The sequence below is a fragment of the Pseudophryne corroboree genome, chromosome 1 (assembly GCF_028390025.1).
Source record: "Pseudophryne corroboree isolate aPseCor3 chromosome 1, aPseCor3.hap2, whole genome shotgun sequence".
NCBI lineage: Eukaryota > Metazoa > Chordata > Amphibia > Anura > Myobatrachidae > Pseudophryne > Pseudophryne corroboree.
In genome coordinates this window covers 321,540,883-321,559,208 of record NC_086444.1, presented here as the reverse complement: position 1 = coordinate 321,559,208, position 18,326 = coordinate 321,540,883, and the positions used below count along the sequence as shown (strand labels likewise).

Sequence of the window (18,326 nt, the reverse complement as noted above, 5' to 3'; positions counted from 1 at the left end):
GGTATTTTACTCACGGCATTACAAGGTTTTTTCTTTGTTCTGGTGATCGTAGTGTGATTGACAGGAAGTGGGTGTTTCTGGGCGGAAACTGGGCGTTTTATGGGAGTGTGTGAAAAAACGCTACCGTTTCTGGGAAAAACGCGAGAGTGGCTGGAGAAACGGGGGAGTGTCTGGGCGAACGCTGGGTGTGTTTGTGACGTCAAACCAGGAACGACAAGCACTGAACTGATCGCACTGGAAGAGTAAGTCTCGAGCTACTCAGAAACTGCAAGGAGAAATATTTTCGCAATATTGCGAATCTTTCGTTCGCAATTTTGCTAAGCTAAGATTCACTCCCAGTAGGCGGCGGCTTAGCGTGTGCAATGCTGCTAAAAGCAGCTTGCGAGCGAACAATCGGAATGAGGGCCATGGTTTTGCCCAACTGCTAACAAATTTGCTGCTGCGATCAACTCTGAATTAACCTCTATGTGCGATTTTGGCTTAAGGGGGTAATTCCAAGTTGATCGCAGCAGGAAATTTTTTAGCAGTTGGGCAAAACCATGTGCACTGCAGGGGGGGCAGATATAACATGTGCAGAGAGAGATAGATTTGGGTGGGTTATTTTATTTCTGTGCAGGGTAAATACTGGCTGCTTTATTTTTACACTGCAAATTAGATTGCAGATTGAACACACCACACCCAAATCTAGCTCTCTCTGCACATGTTATATCTGCCTCCCCTGCAGTGCACATGGTTTTGCCCAATTGCTAACAGAATTCCTGCTGCGATCAACTTGGAATTACCCCCCTTAGGGGTATATGCAATTGCGGTCGAATTCCCGAAAATGTCGAAAAACGGGACATTTTCGCCCAAAAAAAAATTTCGACAAAGCAACTCAGTACTTTTCGTCAAAAAAACGGACTTTCCAAATTCGACTTTTTGAAATTCGACATTTGTCAAATTCGACATTTCTGCAATGGTACAAATGCGGCAATTCGACAAAAGTATATTCAATTGAAGATTGTAAATTCGACAACAGTGCTTTTAGACAGTAAATTCGTCATTTTCAATCCGCCACACTTTGCTGGCGGAATCTAATAAAAAAAAATAAAAACATGTTTTTTTTTGTGTTTTTTTTATTGGTAATAGCATATCTATTTATATTAGAAGAGATTAGGTACTTGGTTTGTCTATTTTGGAGACACAAGTATTATTTATATATTTTTAAAAATATTATATTTATTTTTTTTATTTTTTTTAATGGAATGGTAAAAATCTGAAAAAAAAATGCGTGGGGTCCCCCCTCCTAAGCATAACCAGCCTCGGGCTCTTCGAGCCGGTCCTGGTTCTAAAAATCCGGGGAAAAAACTGACAGGGGATCCCCCGTATTTTTAAAACCAGCACCGGGCTCTGCGCCTGGTGCTAGTGCAAAAAATACGGGGGACAAAAAGCGTAGGGGTCCCCCGTATTTTTTACACCAGCACCGGGCTCCACTAGCTGGACAGATAATGCCACAGCCGGGGGTCACTTTTATACAGCGCCCTGCGGCCGTGGCATTAAATACCCAACTAGTCACCCCTGGCCGGGGTACCCTGGAGGAGTGGGGACCCCTTCAATCAAGGGGTATCCCCCCCAGCCACCCAAGGGCCAGGGGTGAAGCCCGAGGCTGTCCCCCCCCATCCAAGGGCAGCGGATGGGGGGCTGATAGCCTTTTGAAAAATGAAAGAATATTGTTTTTTCCGGTAGTGCTACAAGTCCCAGCAAGCCTCCCCCGCAAGCTGGTACTTTGAGAACCACAAGTACCAGCATGCGGGAGAAAAACGGGCCCGCTGGTACCTGTAGTTCTACTGGAAAAAAAATACCCAAATAAAAACAGGACACGCACACCGTGAGAGTAAAACTTTATTTCACACATGTCGACACACACATACTTACCTATGTTCACACACCGACCTCTGTCCACTTGTCCAAGTAGAATCCACGGTGTACCTGTGAATAAAATTATACTCACCTGATCCAGTGTCCTGGTCTTTTATTATAATCCACGTACTTGGCAAAAAAAAAAAAAACACCCGGACCAGGCGGACTGAAAGGGGTCCCATGTTTACACATGGGACCCCTTTCCCCAAATGCAGAGACCCCCCGTGACTCCTGTCACAGAAAGGTCCCTTCAGCCAATCAGGAAGCGCCACTTCGTGGCACTCTCCTGATTGGCTGTATGCGCGTCTGAGCTGGCAGACAGCGCATCGCACAGCTCCCTCCATTAGTTTCAATGGTGGGAACTTTGCGGTCAGCGGTGGGGTTACCCGCGGTCAGCCGCTGACCGCGGGTGACCTCACCGCTGACCGCAAAAAGTTCCCACCATTGAAAGTAATGGAGGGGGCTGTGCAATGCGCGTCTGAGCTTAGACGCGCAGAGCCAATCAGGTGAGTGCCACGAAGTGGCGCTTCCTGAATGGCTGAAGGGACCTTTCTGTGACAGGAGTCACGGGGGGGTCTCTGCATTCGGGGAAAGGGGTCCCATGTGTAAACATGGGACCCCTTTCAGTCCGCCTGGTTCAGGTGTTCGTTTTTTTTTTTTGCCAGTACGTGGATTATAATAAAAGACCAGGACACTGGATCAGGTGAGTATAATTTTATTCACAGGTACCCCGGATCGTCGGCGACATTGGAAACGTGGCAGTCGGCGGGTCAACATAGGTAAGTATGTATGTGTCGGCATGTATGAAATAAACTTTTACTTTCACGGTGTCTGTGTCCTGTTTTTATTAGGGTATTTTTTTTTTAGTAGAACTACAGGTACCAGCGGGCCCGTTTTTCTCCCGCATGCTGGTACTTGTGGTTCTCCAAGTACCAGCTTGCGGGAAAGGCTTGCTGGGACTTGTAGTACTACTGGAAAAATAAGATTTTACTCACCGGTAAATCTATTTCTCGTAGTCCGTAGTGGATGCTGGGACTCCGTAAGGACCATGGGGATTAGCGGCTCCGCAGGAGACTGGGCACAACTAAAGAAAGCTTTAGGACTACCTGGTGTGCACTGGCTCCTCCCACTAAGACCCTCCTCCAGACCTCAGTTAGGGTACTGTGCCCGGAAGAGCTGACACAATAAGGAAGGATTTTGAATCCCGGGTAAGACTCATATCAGCCACACCAATCACACCGTATAACTCGTGATACTATACCCAGTTAACAGTATGAAATATAACTGAGCCTCTCAACAGATGGCTCAACAATAACCCTTTAGTTAGGCAATAACTATAAACAAGTATTGCAGACAATCCGCACTTGGGATGGGCGCCCAGCATCCACTACGGACTACGAGAAATAGATTTACCGGTGAGTAAAATCTTATTTTCTCTGACGTCCTAAGTGGATGCTGGGACTCCGTAAGGACCATGGGGATTATACCAAAGCTCCCAAACGGGCGGGAGAGTGCGGATGACTCTGCAGCACCGAATGAGCAAACTCTAGGTCCTCCTCAGCCAGGGTATCAAACTTGTAGACTCTTACAAAAATGTTTTAACCCGACCAAGTAACAGCTCGGCAAAGTTGTAAAGCCGAGACCCCTCGGGCAGCCGCCCAAGAAGAGCCCACTTTCCTCGTGGAATGGGCTTTTACAGATTTAGGGTGCGGCAGTCCAGCCACAGAATGTGCAAGTTGAATCGTGCTACAGATCCAGCGAGCAATAGTCTGCTTAGAAGCAGGAGCACCCAGCTTGTTGGGTGCATACAGGAGAAATAGCGAGTCAGTTTTCCTGACTCCAGCTGTCCTGGAAACATATACTTTTCAGGGCCCTGACTACGTCCAGTAACTTGGAATCCTCCAAGTCCCAAGTAGCCGCAGGCACCACAATAGGTTGGTTCACATGAAAAAGTGATACCACCTTAGGAAGGAATTGGGAACGAGTCCTCAATTCCGCCTTATCCATATAAAATACAGATAAGGGCTTTTGTATGACAAAGCCGCCAATTCTGATACACGCCTGGCCGACGCCAAGGCCCACAGCATGACCACTTTCCACGTGAGGTATTATAGCTCCACGGATTTAAGTGGCTCAACCCAATGCGACTTCGGGAAATCCAACACCACGTTGAGATCCCACGGTGCCACTGGAGGCACAAACGGGGGCTGACTATGCAGCACTCCCTTAACAAAAGTCTGAACTTCAGGCAGTGAAGCCAGTTCTATTTTGGAAGAAAATCGATAGAGCCGAAATCTGGACCTTAATTGAACCCAATTTTAGGCCCATAGCCACCTCTGACTGTAGGAAGTGCAGAAATCGACCCAGCTGAAATTTCTCCTTTGGGGCCTTCCTGGCCTCATAGCACGCAACATATTTCCGCCATATGCGGTGATAATGGTTTGCGTTCACTTCTTTCCTAGCTTTAAATAGCGTAGGGATAACTTCCTCCGGAATGCCCTTTTCCTTCAGGATCCGGCGTTCAACCGCCATGCCGTCAAACGCAGCCGCGGTACGTCTTGGAACAGACAGGCCCCCTGCTGCAGCAGGTCCTGTCCGAGCGGCAGAGGCCATGGGTCCTCTGAGATCATTTCTTGGAGTTCTGGTTACCAAGCTCTTCTTGGCCAACCCGGAACAATGAGTATAGTTCTTACTCCTCTCCTTCTTATTATTCTCATTACCCTGGGTAAGAGAGGCAGAGAAGGGAACACATACACCGACTGGTACACCCACGGTGTTACCAGAGCGTCCACAGCTATCGCCGGAGGGTCCTTGACCTGGTGCAATATCTTTGTAGCTTTTTTGTTGAGGCGGGACGCCATCATGTCCACCTGTGGCCTTTCCCAACGGTGTACAATCATTTGGAAGACTTCTGGATGAAGTCCCCACTCTCCCGGGTAGAGGTCGTGTCTTCTGAGAAAGTCTGCTTCTCAGTTGTCCACTCCCGGAATGAACACTGCTGACAGTGCTAACACATGATTTTCCGCCCATCGGAGAATCCTTGTGGCTTCTGCCATCGCCATCCTGCTTCTTGTGCCGCCCTGTCGGTTTACATGAGCGACCGCCGTGATGTTGTCTGACTGGATCAGCACCGGCCGGTGTTGAAGCAGGGGTCTAGCCTGACTTAGGGCATTGTAAATGGCCCTTAGTTCCAGAATATTTATGTGTAGGGAAGTCTCCTGACTTTTCCATAGCCTTGGAAGTTTCTTCCCTGTGTGACTGCCCCCCAGCCTCGAAGGCTGGCATCCGTGGTCACCAGGACCCAGTCCTGTATGCCGAATCTGCGGCCCCCTAGAAGATGAGCACTCTGCAGCCACCACAACAGCGACACCCTGGCCCTTGGAGACAGGGTTATCCGCCGATGCATCTGAAGATGCGACCCGGACCACTTGTCCAACAGATCCCACTGGAAAATCCTTGCATGGGACCTGGCGAATGGAATTTCTTCGTAAGAAGCTACCATCTTTCCCAGGGCTCGCGTGCATTGATGCACCGACACCTGTATTTGTGTTAGGAGGTCTCTGTCTAGAGACGACAACTCCTTGGACTTCTCCTCTGGGAGAAAACCTTTTTTTATCCTGTTCTGTGTCCAGAACCATACCCAGGAACAGCAGACGCGTCGTAGGAACCAGCTGCGACTTTGGAATATTCAGAATCCAGCCGTGCTGTTGTAGCACTTCCCGAGATAGTGCTACTCCGACGAACAACTGCTCCCTGGACCTCGCCTTTATAAGGAGATCGTCCAAGTACGGGATAATTATTTCGGCCATTACCTTGGTAAATACCTCGGTGCCGGGGACAGACCAACGGCAACGTCTGGAATTGGTAATGACAATCCTGTACCACAATTTTGAGGTACTCCTGGTGAAGAGGGTAAATAGGGACATGCAGGTAAGCATCCTTGATGTCCAGTGATACCATGAAATTCTCCGGGCTTGCAATAATCGCCCTGAGCGATTCCATTTTGAACTTGAACCTTCGTATATAAGTGTTCAAGGCTTTCAATTTTAGAATGGGTCTCACCGAACCGTCTGGTTTCGGTACCACAACATTTTGGAAAAGTAACCCCGGCCTTGTTGAAGGATGGGTACCTTGATTTCACCTGCTGGAAGTACAGCTTGTGAATTGCCGCCAGTACTACCTTTCTCCGAGGGCAGCAGGCAAGGCTGATGTGAGGTAACGGCGAGGGGGAGTCGCCTCGAACTCCAGCCTGTATCCCTGTGATACTACTTGCAGAACCTAGGGATCCACCTGTGGGCAAGCCCCCTGGTCCCTGACGTTCCCGAGACGCGCCCCTACCGCACCTGTCTCCACCTGTGGAGCCCCAGCGTCATGCGGTGGACTCAGAGGAAGCGGGGGAAGATTTTTGATCCTGGGAACTGGCTGCTGGTGCAGGTTTTTCCTTCTTCCCTTGTCTCTGTGCAGAAAGGAAGCGCCTTTGACCCGCTTGCTTTTCTGAAGCCGAAAGGACTGTACCTGAAAATACGGTGCTTTCTTAGGCTGTGAGGAAACCTGAGGTAAAAAAAAATTCTTCCCAGCTGTTGCTGTGGATACGAGGTCCCAGAGACCATCCCCAAACAATTCCTCACCCTTATAAGGCAGGATCTCCATGTGCCTTTTACAGGCAGCATCACATGTCCACTGCCGGGTTTCTAATACCCTCCTGGCAGAATGGACATTGCATTAATTCTGGATGCCAGCCGGCAAATATCCCTCTGTGCATCCTTCATATATAAGACAACGTCTTTAATATGCTCTATGCTAGCAAAATATTATCCCTGTCTAGGGTATTAATATTATCTGACAGGGTATCAGACCACGCTGCAGCAGCACTATTTATGCTGAGGCAAATGCAGGTCTCAGTATAGAACCTGAGTGTGTATATACAGACTTCAGGATAGCCTCCTGCTTTTTATCAGCAGGCTCCTTCAAGGTGGCCGTATCCTAAGACGGCAGTGCCACCTTTTTTGACAAACGTGTGAGCGCCTTATCCACCCTAGGGGATATCTCCCAACGTGACCTATCCTCTGGCGGGAAAGGGTACGCCATCAGTAACTTTTTAGAAATTACCAGTTTCTTATCGGGGGAACCCACGCTTCTTTACACACTTCATTCACTCATCTGATGGGGGAACAAAACACTGGCTGCTTTTTCTCCCCAAAAATAAAACCCCTTTTATGTGGTACTTGGGTTCATGTCAGAAATGTGTAACACATTTTTCATTGCCGAGATCATGTAACGGATGTTCCTAGTGGATTGTGTATATATCTCAACCTCGTCGACACCGGAGTCAGACTCCGTGTCGACATCTGTGTCTGCCATCTGAGGTAATGGGCGTTTTTTTTTTGAGCCCCTGATGGCCTTTGAGACGCCTGGGCAGGCGCGGGCTGAGAAGCCGGCTGTCCCACAGCTGTTACGTCATTCAGCCTTTTATGTAAGGAGTTGACATTGTCGGTTAATACCTTCCACCTATCCATCCACTCTGGTGTCGGCCCCACAGGGGGCGACATCCCATTTATCGGCCTCTGCTCCGCCTCCACGTAACCTTCCTCATCCAACATGTCGACACAGCCGTACCGACACACCGCACACACACAGGGAATGCTCTGACTGAGGACAGGACCCCACAAAGTCCTTTGGGGAGACAGAGAGAGAGTATGCCAGCACACACCAGAGCGCTATATAATGCAGGGATTAACACTATAACTGAGTGATTTTTTCCCCCAATAGCTGCTTGTATACATATATTTGCGCCTAAATTTAGTGCCCCCCCTCTCTTTTTAACCCTTTGAGCCTGAAAACTACAGGGGAGAGCCTGGGGAGCTGTCTTCCAGCTGCACTGTGAAGAAAAAATGGCGCCAGTGTGCTGAGGGAGATAGCCCCGCCCCTTTTTCGGCTGACTTTTCTCCCGCTTTTTTATGGATTCTGGCAGGGGTAATTTATCACATATATAGCCCTGGGACTATATATTGTGATGATTTGCCAGCCAAGGTGTCTTATATTGCCCTCAGGGCGCCCCCCCCCCCCCCCCCCCCCCCCCCCCCCCCCCAGTGCCCTGCACCCATCAGTGACCGGAGTGTGAGGTGTGCATGAGGAGCAATGGCGCACAGCTGCAGTGCTGTGCGCTACCTTGTTGAAGACAGAAGTCTTCTGCCGCCGATTTTCCGGAACACTTCTGGCTCTGTAAGGGGGCCGGCGGCGCGGCTCCGGGAACGAACACCAAGGTCGGGTCCTGCGGTCGATCCCTCTGGAGCTAATGGTGTCCAGTAGCCTAAGAAGCCCAAACTGCTACCTGTTAGGTAGGTTCGCTTCTTCTCCCCTTAGTCCCTCGCTGCAGTGAGTCTGTTGCCAGCAGATCTCACTGTAAAATAAAAAACCTAAATATACTTTCTTTCTAGGAGCTCAGGAGAGCCCCTAGTGTGCATCCAGCTCAGCCAGGCACAAGAATCTAACTGAGGTCTGGAGGAGGGTCTTAGTGGGAGGAGCCAGTGCACACCAGGTAGTCCTAAAGCTTTCTTTAGTTATGCCCAGTCTCCTGCGAAGCCGCTAATCCCCATGGTCCTTACGGAGTCCCAGCATCCCCTTAGGACGTCAGAGAAAAACAATATTCTTTCAATTTTCAAAAGGCTATCAGCCCCCCATCCGCAGCCCTTGGATGGGGGGGACAGCCTCGGGCTTCACCCCTGGCCCTTGGGTGGCTGGAGGGGGGGATACCCCTTGATTGAAGGGGTCCCCACTCCTCCAGGGTACCCCGGCCAGGGGTGACTAGTTGCGTATTTAATGCCACGGCCGCAGGGCGCTGTATAAAAGTGACCCCGGCTGTGGCATTATCTACCCAGCTAGTGGAGCCCGATGCTGGTGTAAAAAAATAAGAATTTACTTACCGATAATTCTATTTCTCGTAGTCCGTAGTGGATGCTGGGGACTCCGTAAGGACCATGGGGAATAGCGGCTCCGCAGGAGACAGGGCACAAAAGTAAAAGCTTTAGGATCAGGTGGTGTGCACTGGCTCCTCCCCCTATGACCCTCCTCCAAGCCTCAGTTAGGATACTGTGCCCGGACGAGCGTACACAATAAGGAAGGATTTTGAATCCCGGGTAAGACTCATACCAGCCACACCAATCACACTGTACAACCTGTGATCTGAACCCAGTTAACAGCATGATAACAGCGGAGCCTCTGAAAAGATGGCTCACAACAATAATAACCCGATTTTTGTAACAATAACTATGTACAAGTATTGCAGACAATCCGCACTTGGGATGGGCGCCCAGCATCCACTACGGACTACGAGAAATAGAATTATCGGTAAGTAAATTCTAATTTTCTCTGACGTCCTAAGTGGATGCTGGGGACTCCGTAAGGACCATGGGGATTATACCAAAGCTCCCAAACGGGCGGGAGAGTGCGGATGACTCTGCAGCACCGAATGAGAGAACTCCAGGTCCTCCTCAGCCAGGGTATCAAATTTGTAGAATTTTGCAAACGTGTTTGCCCCTGACCAAGTAGCAGCTCGGCAAAGTTGTAAAGCCGAGATCCCTCGGGCAGCCGCCCAAGATGAGCCCACCTTCCTTGTGGAATGGGCATTTACATATTTTGGCTGTGGCAGGCCTGCCACAGAATGTGCAAGCTGAATTGTACTACACATCCAACTAGCAATCGTCTGCTTAGAAGCAAGAGCCCCCCGTTTGTTGGGTGCATACAGGATAACAGCAAGTCAGTTTTCCTGACTCCAGCCGTCTCAAAAACCCAAAGGCTAAGTATAGTATCAAGGGTACTATAATGGAAACTACTGAGGAGGAAAGAGATTTAGGAGTCACTATTTCAAGTGACTTGAAGGCAGGAAAGCAATGCAACAAAGCAATGAGAAAGGCAAGTCAGATGCTTGGTTGCATAGGGAGAGGAATCAGTAGCAGGAAAAAAGAAGTGATAATGCCACTGTATCGGTCATTGGTAAGGCCCCATCTGGAATACTGTGTCCAGTTCTGGAGACCCTATCTCCAGAAGGATATAAATACATTAGAGAGTGTACAAAGAAGGGCAACTAAAATGGTGCATGGCCTACATCACAAAACTTACCCGGAAAGGCTAAAAGATCTTAACATGTATAGTTTGGAGGAGAGAAGGGAAAGGGGAGACATGATAGAAACTTTCAAATATATAAAGGGTCTTAACAAAGTTCAGGAGGGAAACATTCTTCAAAGGAAAAGAAGCATTAGAACTCGAGGGCATACATTGAGACTGGAGGGGGGGAGGTTCAGGGGAAATTTAAGGAAAAATTACTTCACAGAAAGGGTAGTGGATAAGTGGAATAGCCTCCCATCAGAGGTGGTAGAGGCTAAGACTGTAGGGCAATTTAAACATGCTTGGGACAGGCATATGAATATCCTTACAAAGAATCAAGGTTAAAAAAGGGTTGAGATTGCCTAAAGGATAAAATAATAAAGGGGCAGACTAGATGGGCCAAGTGGTTCTTATCTGCCGTCAAATTCTATGTTTCTATGTTTCTATGGAAACATATATTTTCAGGGCCCTGACAACATCTAGCAACTTGGAGTCCTCCAAGTCCCTAGTAGCCGCAGGTACCACAATAAGCTGGTTCAGGTGAAACGCTGACACCACCTTATGGAGAAACTGGGGACGAGTCCGCAGCTCTGCCCTGTCCGAATGGACAATCAGATATGGGCTTTTGTGAGACAAAGCCGCCAATTCTGACACTCGCCTGGCCGAGGCCAGGGCCAACAGCATGGTCACTTTCCATGTGAGATATTTCAAATCCACAGATTTGAGCGGTTTAAACCAATGTGATTTGAGGAATCCCAGAACTACGTTGAGATCCCACAGTGCCACTGGAGGCACAAAAGGGGGTTGTATATGCAGTACTCCCTTGACAAACTTCTGGACTTCAGGAACTGAAGCCAATTCTTTCTGGAAGAAAATCGACAGGGCCGAAATTTAAACCTTAATGGACCCTAATTTGAGGCCCATAGACAGTCCTGTTTGCAGGAAATGCAGGAATCGACCGAGTTGAAATTCCTCCGTGGGGGCCTTCCTGGCCTCACACCATGCAACATATTTTCGCCAAATGCGGTGATAATATTGTGCGGTCACCTCCTTCCTGGCTCTGACCAGGGTAGGGATGACCTCTTCCAGAATGCCTTTTTCCCTTAGGATCCGGCGTTCAACCGCCATGCCGTCAAATGCAGCCGCGGTAAGTCTTGGAACAGACATGATCCTTGCTGAAGCAAGTCCCTTCTTAGTATCTCTTGAAGTTCCGGGTACCAAGTCCATCTTGGCCAATCCGGAGCCACGAGTATAGTTCTTACTCCTCTCCGTCTTATAATTCTCAGTACCTTGGGTATGAGAGGCAGAGGAGGGAACACATACACCGACTGGTACACCCACGGTGTTACCAGAGCGTCCCAGCTATTGCCTGAGGGTCTCTTGACCTGGCGCAATACCTGTCCAGTTTTTTGTTCAGACGGGACGCCATCATGTCCACCTTTGGTCTTTCCCAACGGTTCACAATCATGTGGAAGACTTCCAGATGAAGTCCCCACTCTCCCGGGTGGAGTTCGTGCCTGCTGAGGAAGTCTGCTTCCCAGTTGTCCACTCCCGGAATGAACACCGCTGACAGTGTTATCACATGATTTTTCGCCCAGCGAAGAATCCTTGCTGCCATTGCCCTCCTGCTTCTTGTGCCGCCCTGTCTGTTTACGTGGGCGACTGCCGTGATGTTGTCCGACTGGATCAGCACCAGTTGACTTTGAAGCAGAGGTCTTCCTAGGCTCAGAGCATTGTAACTTGCCCTTAGCTCCAGTATATTTATGTGGAGAGAAGTCTCCAGACTTGACCACACTCCTTGGAAATTTCTTCCCTGTGTGACTGCTCCCCAGCCTCTCAGGCTGGCATCCGTGGTCACCAGGACCCAGTCCTGAATGCCGAATCTGCTGCCCTCTAGTAGATGAGCACTCTGCAGCCACCACAGAAGAGACACCCTTGTCCTTGGAGACAGGATTATCCGCTGATGCATCTGAAGATGCGATCCGGACCATTCGTCCAGCAGATCCCACTGAAAAATTCTTGCGTGAAATCTGCCGAATGGAATCGCTTCGTAAGAAGCTACCATTTTTCCCAGGACTCTTGTGCATTGATGCACTGACACTTGGCCTGGTTCTAGGAGGTTCCTAACTAGCTCGGATAACTCCCTGGCTTTCTCCTCCGGGAGAAACACCTTTTTCTGGACTGTGTCCAGAATCATCCCTAGGAACAGCAGACGTGTCGTCGGAATCAGCTGCGATTTTGGAATATTTAGAATCCATCCGTGCTGTCGTAGAACTACTTGAGATAGTGCTACTCCGACCTCCAACTGTTCTCTGGACCTTGCCCTTATCAGGAGATCGTCCAAGTAAGGGATAACTAAGACGCCTTTTCTTTGAAGAAGAATCATAATTTCGGCCATTACCTTGGTAAAGACCCGTGGTGCCGTGGACAATCCAAACGGCAGCGTCTGAAACTGATAGTGACAGTTCTGTACCACGAACCTGAGGTACCCTTGGTGAGAAGGGCAATTTGGGACATGGAGGTAAGCATCCTTGATGTCCAGGGACACCATATAGTCCCCTTCTTCCTGGTTCGCTATCACTGCTCTGAGTGACTCCATCTTGATTTGAACCTTTGTATGTAAGTGTTCAAAGATTTCAGATTTAGAATAGATCTCACCGAGCCGTCTGGCTTCAGTACCACAAATAGTGTGGAATAATACCCCTTTCCTTGTTGTAGGAGGGGTACTTTGATTATCACCTGCTGGGAATACAGCTTGTGAATTGTTTCCAATACTGCCTCCCTGTCGGAGGGAGACGTTGGTACAGCAGACTTCAGGAACCTGCGAGGGGGAGACGTCTCGAATTTCCAATCTGTACCCCTGGGATACTACTTGTAGGATCCAGGGGTCCACTTGCGAGTGAGCCCACTGCGCGCTGAAACTCTTGAGACGACCCCCCACCGCCTTTGAGTCCGCTTGTACGGCCCCAGCGTCATGCTGAGGACTTGGCAGAAGCGGTGGAGGGCTTCTGTTCCTGGGAAGGGGCTGCCTGCTGCAGTCTTCTTCCCTTTCCTCTACCCCTGGGCAGATATGACTGGCCTTTTGCCCGCTTGCCCTTATGGGGACGAAAGGACTGAGGCTGAAAGACGGTGTCTTTTTCTTTATACGGCAATACTTCCATGTGCCGTTTGGAATCTGCATCACCTGACCACTGTCGTGTCCATAAACATCTTCTGGCAGACATGGACATCGCATTTACTCTTGATGCCAGAGTGCAAATATCCCTCTGTGCATCTCTCATATATAGTAATGCATCCTTTAAATGCTCTATAGTCAATAAAATACTGTCCCTGTCAAGGGTATCAATATTTTCAGTCAGGGAATCCGACCAAGCCACCCCAGCGCTGCACATCCAGGCTGAGGCGATCGCTGGTCGCAGTATAACACCAGTATGTGTGTATATACTTTTTAGGATATTTTCCAGCCTCCTATTAGCTGGCTCCTTGAGGGCAGCCGTATATGGAGACGGTAACGCCACTTGTTTTGATAAGCGTGTGAGCGCCTTATCCACCCTAGGGGGTGTTTCCCAACGCGCCCTAACTTCTGGCGGAAAAGGGTATAACGCCAATAATTTTCTTTCGGGGGAAACCCACGCATCATCACACACTTCATTTAATTTATCTGATTCAGGAAAAACTACAGGTAGTTTTTTCACACCCCACATAATACCCTTTTTTGTGGTACTTGTAGTATCAGAAATATGTAACACCTCCTTCATTGCCCTTAACATGTAACGTGTGGCCCTAATGGAAAATACGTTTGTTTCTTCACCGTCGACACTGGAGTCAGTGTCCGTGTCTGTGTCTGTGTCGACCGACTGAGGTAATGGGCGTTTTAAAGCCCCTGACGGTGTTTGAGACGCCTGGACAGGTACTAATTGGTTTGCCGGCCGTCTCATGTCGTCAACCGACCTTGCAGCGTGTTGACATTATCACGTAATTCCCTAAATAAGCCATCCATTCCGGTGTCGACTCCCTAGAGAGTGACATCACCATTACAGGCAATTGCTCCGCCTCCTCACCAACATCGTCCTCATACATGTCGACACACACGCACCGACACACAGCACACACACAGGGAATGCTCTGATAGAGGACAGGACCCCACTAGCCCTTTGGGGAGACAGAGGGAGAGTTTGCTAGCACACACCAAAACGCTATAATTTTACAGGGACAACCTTATATAAGTGTTTTCCCTTATAGCATCTTAATATGTAATAATATCGCCACAAAAATGCCCCCCCTCTCTGTTTTAACCCTGTTTCTGTAGTGCAGTGCAGAGGAGAGCCTGGGAGCCTTCCCACCAGCAGTTCTGTGAGGGAAAATGGCGCTGTGTGCTGAGGAGAATAGGCCCCGCCCCCTTTTCGGCGGGCTTCTTCTCCCGTTTTTCTGACAACCTGGCAGGGGTTAAATACATCCATATAGCCCCAGAGGCTATATGTGATGTATATTTAGCCAGCATAGGTACTTTCATTGCTGCCCAGGGCGCCCCCCCCAGCGCCCTGCACCCTCAGTGACCGTTGGTGTGAAGTGTGCTGAGAGCAATGGCGCACAGCTGCAGTGCTGTGCGCTACCTTAAGAAGACTGGGAAGTCTTCAGCCGCCGATTTCTGGACCTTTTCTCTCTTCAGCATCTGCAAGGGGGTCGGCGGCGCGGCTCCGGTGACCCATCCAGGCTGTACCTGTGATCGTCCCTCTGGAGCTAGTGTCCAGTAGCCTAAGAAGCCAATCCATCCTGCACGCAGGTGAGTTCACTTCTTCTCCCCTAAGTCCCTCGTTGCAGTGAGCCTGTTGCCAGCAGGACTCACTGAAAATAAAAAACCTAATAAAACTTTTACTCTAAGCAGCTCTTTAGGAGAGCCACCTAGATTGCACCCTTCTCGGCCGGGCACAAAAACCTAACTGAGGCTTGGAGGAGGGTCATAGGGGGAGGAGCCAGTGCACACCACCTGATCCTAAAGCTTTTACTTTTGTGCCCTGTCTCCTGCGGAGCCGCTATTCCCCATGGTCCTTACGGAGTCCCCAGCATCCACTTAGGACGTCAGAGAAATACGGGGGACCCCTACTCTTTTTGTCCCCCGTATTTTTTGCACCAGCACCAGGCGCAGAGCCCGGTGCTGGTTTTAAAAATACGGGGGATCCCCTGTCAGTTTTTTCCCCGGATTTTTAGAACCAGGACCGGCTCGAAGAGCCCGAGGCCGGTTATGCTTAGGGGGGGGGACCCCACGCAATTTTTTTTCGGGTTTTTTACTGTTTTTTCCCGTCTTTTTAACATTTTTTTAAATCTAATCAAAATCCGTCAAATCGGACGTTTTTCGACAGCGGGACTGTCGAATCCGTTTTTTATTGAATATGTAGAATTCCGGCACCCACCTGCCGGAATTCGACGGTCGAATTGTGTCGAATTAAAAAACGGGCGAAAAATTGCCGCGAATCGCCGGCAATTGCATATACCCCTAAGTGTCAATTTTGAATATCTCTTCTATAATAGTCAAAATTGACTTGCCTGCACAGTCTATCTATTCTTGCGATGCCGAACGCGCATCGGCATCGAATCGGGATCGCAAGGTGACTTTCACTTTGCGATCTGCACTAACTTTTCTTACAATTTTGACTATATAGTCAAAATAGTCAGAAAAAATCTTACCGTGTGTACACACCATTAGGCAGCCTGCGATACAGATTCGATCCAAATGCACGCTCCCGTGGGCCAGTATTGTAAGGCTAGATAGACTGTGCAGGCAAGTCAATATTGACTATCTAGTACAAAGTATAGTCAAAATTGGCACATAGTCAAAATCGTACATAGACAAAATCTCAAGCACAGATAGTCAAAATCTGTACAATCTGTGCTATCTGGGCTCTGGGGGTGTACAAGGGAAATCGCATAGTCAAAATCGAACATAGCAGGGATCTCACCGTGTGTACACACCTTAAGATTTGGGTGGGTTATTTTGTTTCTGTGCAGGGTAAATACTGGCTGCTTTATTTTTACACTGCAATTTAGATTTCAGTTTGACACAGACCCCACCCAAATCTAATGAGCCCTACACACTTGTTGACCCGCCGCTGAGCTGCCCGACGGCCGATACGGCCGGCAGCGGGGGGAAGGCGACTCCCCCCCTCCGTCACCTGGCTCTATAGTAGTGCATGCTAATATGGACATGCAGCACATCCAATAGGATGATTCAATGAATGACTGTTTGGAGTACACAAGTGTACGATGTATTGTTCTGATCCATGTTATATTGGACGATAGATCATATAGTGTGTATCCAGCTTTACTACTGTAGCATTAAAAAAAAAAAAAGCTCAAACACCAAAGGGTACATGTCCAATAACAACAAATTCTAGTGTCACATACCTTTACCGGGTGGCACTTGATATGCCGGCTGTCTGAATCGTAGTGCTCAGCATACCGGCGCCGGAATCCCAACAGCCGGCATACCAGCAACTATTTTCCCTCTTGGGGTGTCCACGACACCCCTGGAGGGAGAATAAATAGCGTGACGCACGTAGCGTGGCGAGCGCAGCTAGCCCGCAAGAGGCCCTTTTGCATTCGTCCCGCTGCCAGTATACCGGCGGTATATATCCAGGTGCTGGTATGCTGGGCGCCGGGATACCGAGCGCCCCCATACCGTAGTAGACCCCTTTTACCTAGTGTTAAAAATGCCTTTGAACGGAGGAGCGGAATACATATGTTTTACCGGCGACCGGGATCCCAGCTGTCATGATCCCGGCTGCAGGATCCTGGCCACCAGTATTCCGGCAGCGGGGCGAGTGCTAGAAAGCCCCTTGCAGGCACGGTGGTTTGCCACAAGATCTATTCTCCCTCTATGTTGTAGATACCCACAGATGGAGAAAAGCCTGTGGCACCGGTATTCTGGTGGCAGGATTTCACCACCTGTCAGGATTCCGGCGTCGGCATTGTAACCTCCGGCATCCCGACAAACGGTCCCCATCTATTACATGCGAGTTCGCTTTGTAGAATCGCACAATCACCTCCAGCACACATTACAGCAAATTGCAGTGCATTATAAAAATGATATATGTTCGGTATTACAAACATCCTGTGCGGGACTCATTGTGTGCAAGACACAACCAGAACTTGCTCATAATTTAATCATCCTCTGGGAATTTCTAAATTAACTAAAAAATATATTAGGCATTTCATTTGATCAGTTTAATTACAAAAGCATATGCTTTTGTAACAAGTAATCAAAAATGACCAAGGGTAAAAAAGATAATCAGTGAATAATCAATTGATGTGCGAATATTACACAAAAACAAGTTCACCATGGCAGAATATTGTACTGATCTAGTACTTTATAGCTGGTTTGGGGAGAAGAAAGTGTAATAAACACTAAAAAGAGTAAATCACCAAACAACTTACTAATGTACAGATTACAAACTAGTGACGCCAATTGCCTATTACAGGTAGACTGTGTTGGATACAGGTATATCACATTGGATACTCTTCCTTTCTGGGGGCCTTGGACTACACACCCTAATTCTCTTCCACTCAGGTACTGTATGAAAAATTCCACTAAGGCCATATACCAGCATCATATTTCTTTTTTTTTGTGATTTAGTGTTGTCCAAAAACCAAGTTACCCATCACTAAATCCTAAACACAAACTCCCATTTGCATCCAGCCTTGCATGCTAGCACTGCATTACATGTAACTATAAATGACTGCAAATCATTAATTTCCCTGTGCACTTCTGGGAGACATGTAAGTGCATTCACTGTACCACCTACTGTACTTAGTTGTCACTATAATGTCACATACTGCCAGCGTTTACTTCCCGTGTGATCATCACTCACCCAGATTAAGACCACAGTTGTTATTCACTCTGGCCCTGAACTCATCCATCTGGGTGATTTTCTTGGAATCGGGGTACCACATCACTTTGGACTCCATTATCTCCTCCATCGGCTCCTCCTTCCTAGACATGCTGGATGTATGTGTGTTGTGCTCTGTGCCTCTGACACTCTCACTCTCTCTCACTCTGACACGCTGTTTTGTACATGTAAGCGTGGTAACTAACTACTGTATTGTATTCCTCCGCGGAATAAAATAGTGCCACACCCTCGTACTCTGCTGCGAGGTTTTGCTGCTTCTGATTTTGTTCAAACTAGCAATGTTTAGCCTTTTTACTAATGAAGGTGACTGAACACATTTAAATGGCATGTAGTATGTAAAAAAGTAGCATTTTCTCTGCAGGTTACTAAGTGAAGTTACCACTGGGGTACATACTGTAGTTGTTTTTCCCTTTATAACTA

General features: G+C 48.5%; 1 protein-coding gene across 1 annotated transcript in view; it reads right to left on the bottom strand.

The window, feature by feature from the left end:
* The window catches only part of AACS (acetoacetyl-CoA synthetase), a 386,016-nt gene extending 367,950 nt beyond the window's left edge, over positions 1-18,066 (bottom strand). The window contains exon 1 of the mRNA XM_063964600.1: positions 17,868-18,066. Coding sequence (XP_063820670.1) covers positions 17,868-17,997 — 130 coding nt within the window. The 5' untranslated portion in view covers positions 17,998-18,066. The remainder of the gene's footprint in view (positions 1-17,867) is intronic.
* Between the last annotated feature and the right edge of the window lie 260 nt (positions 18,067-18,326).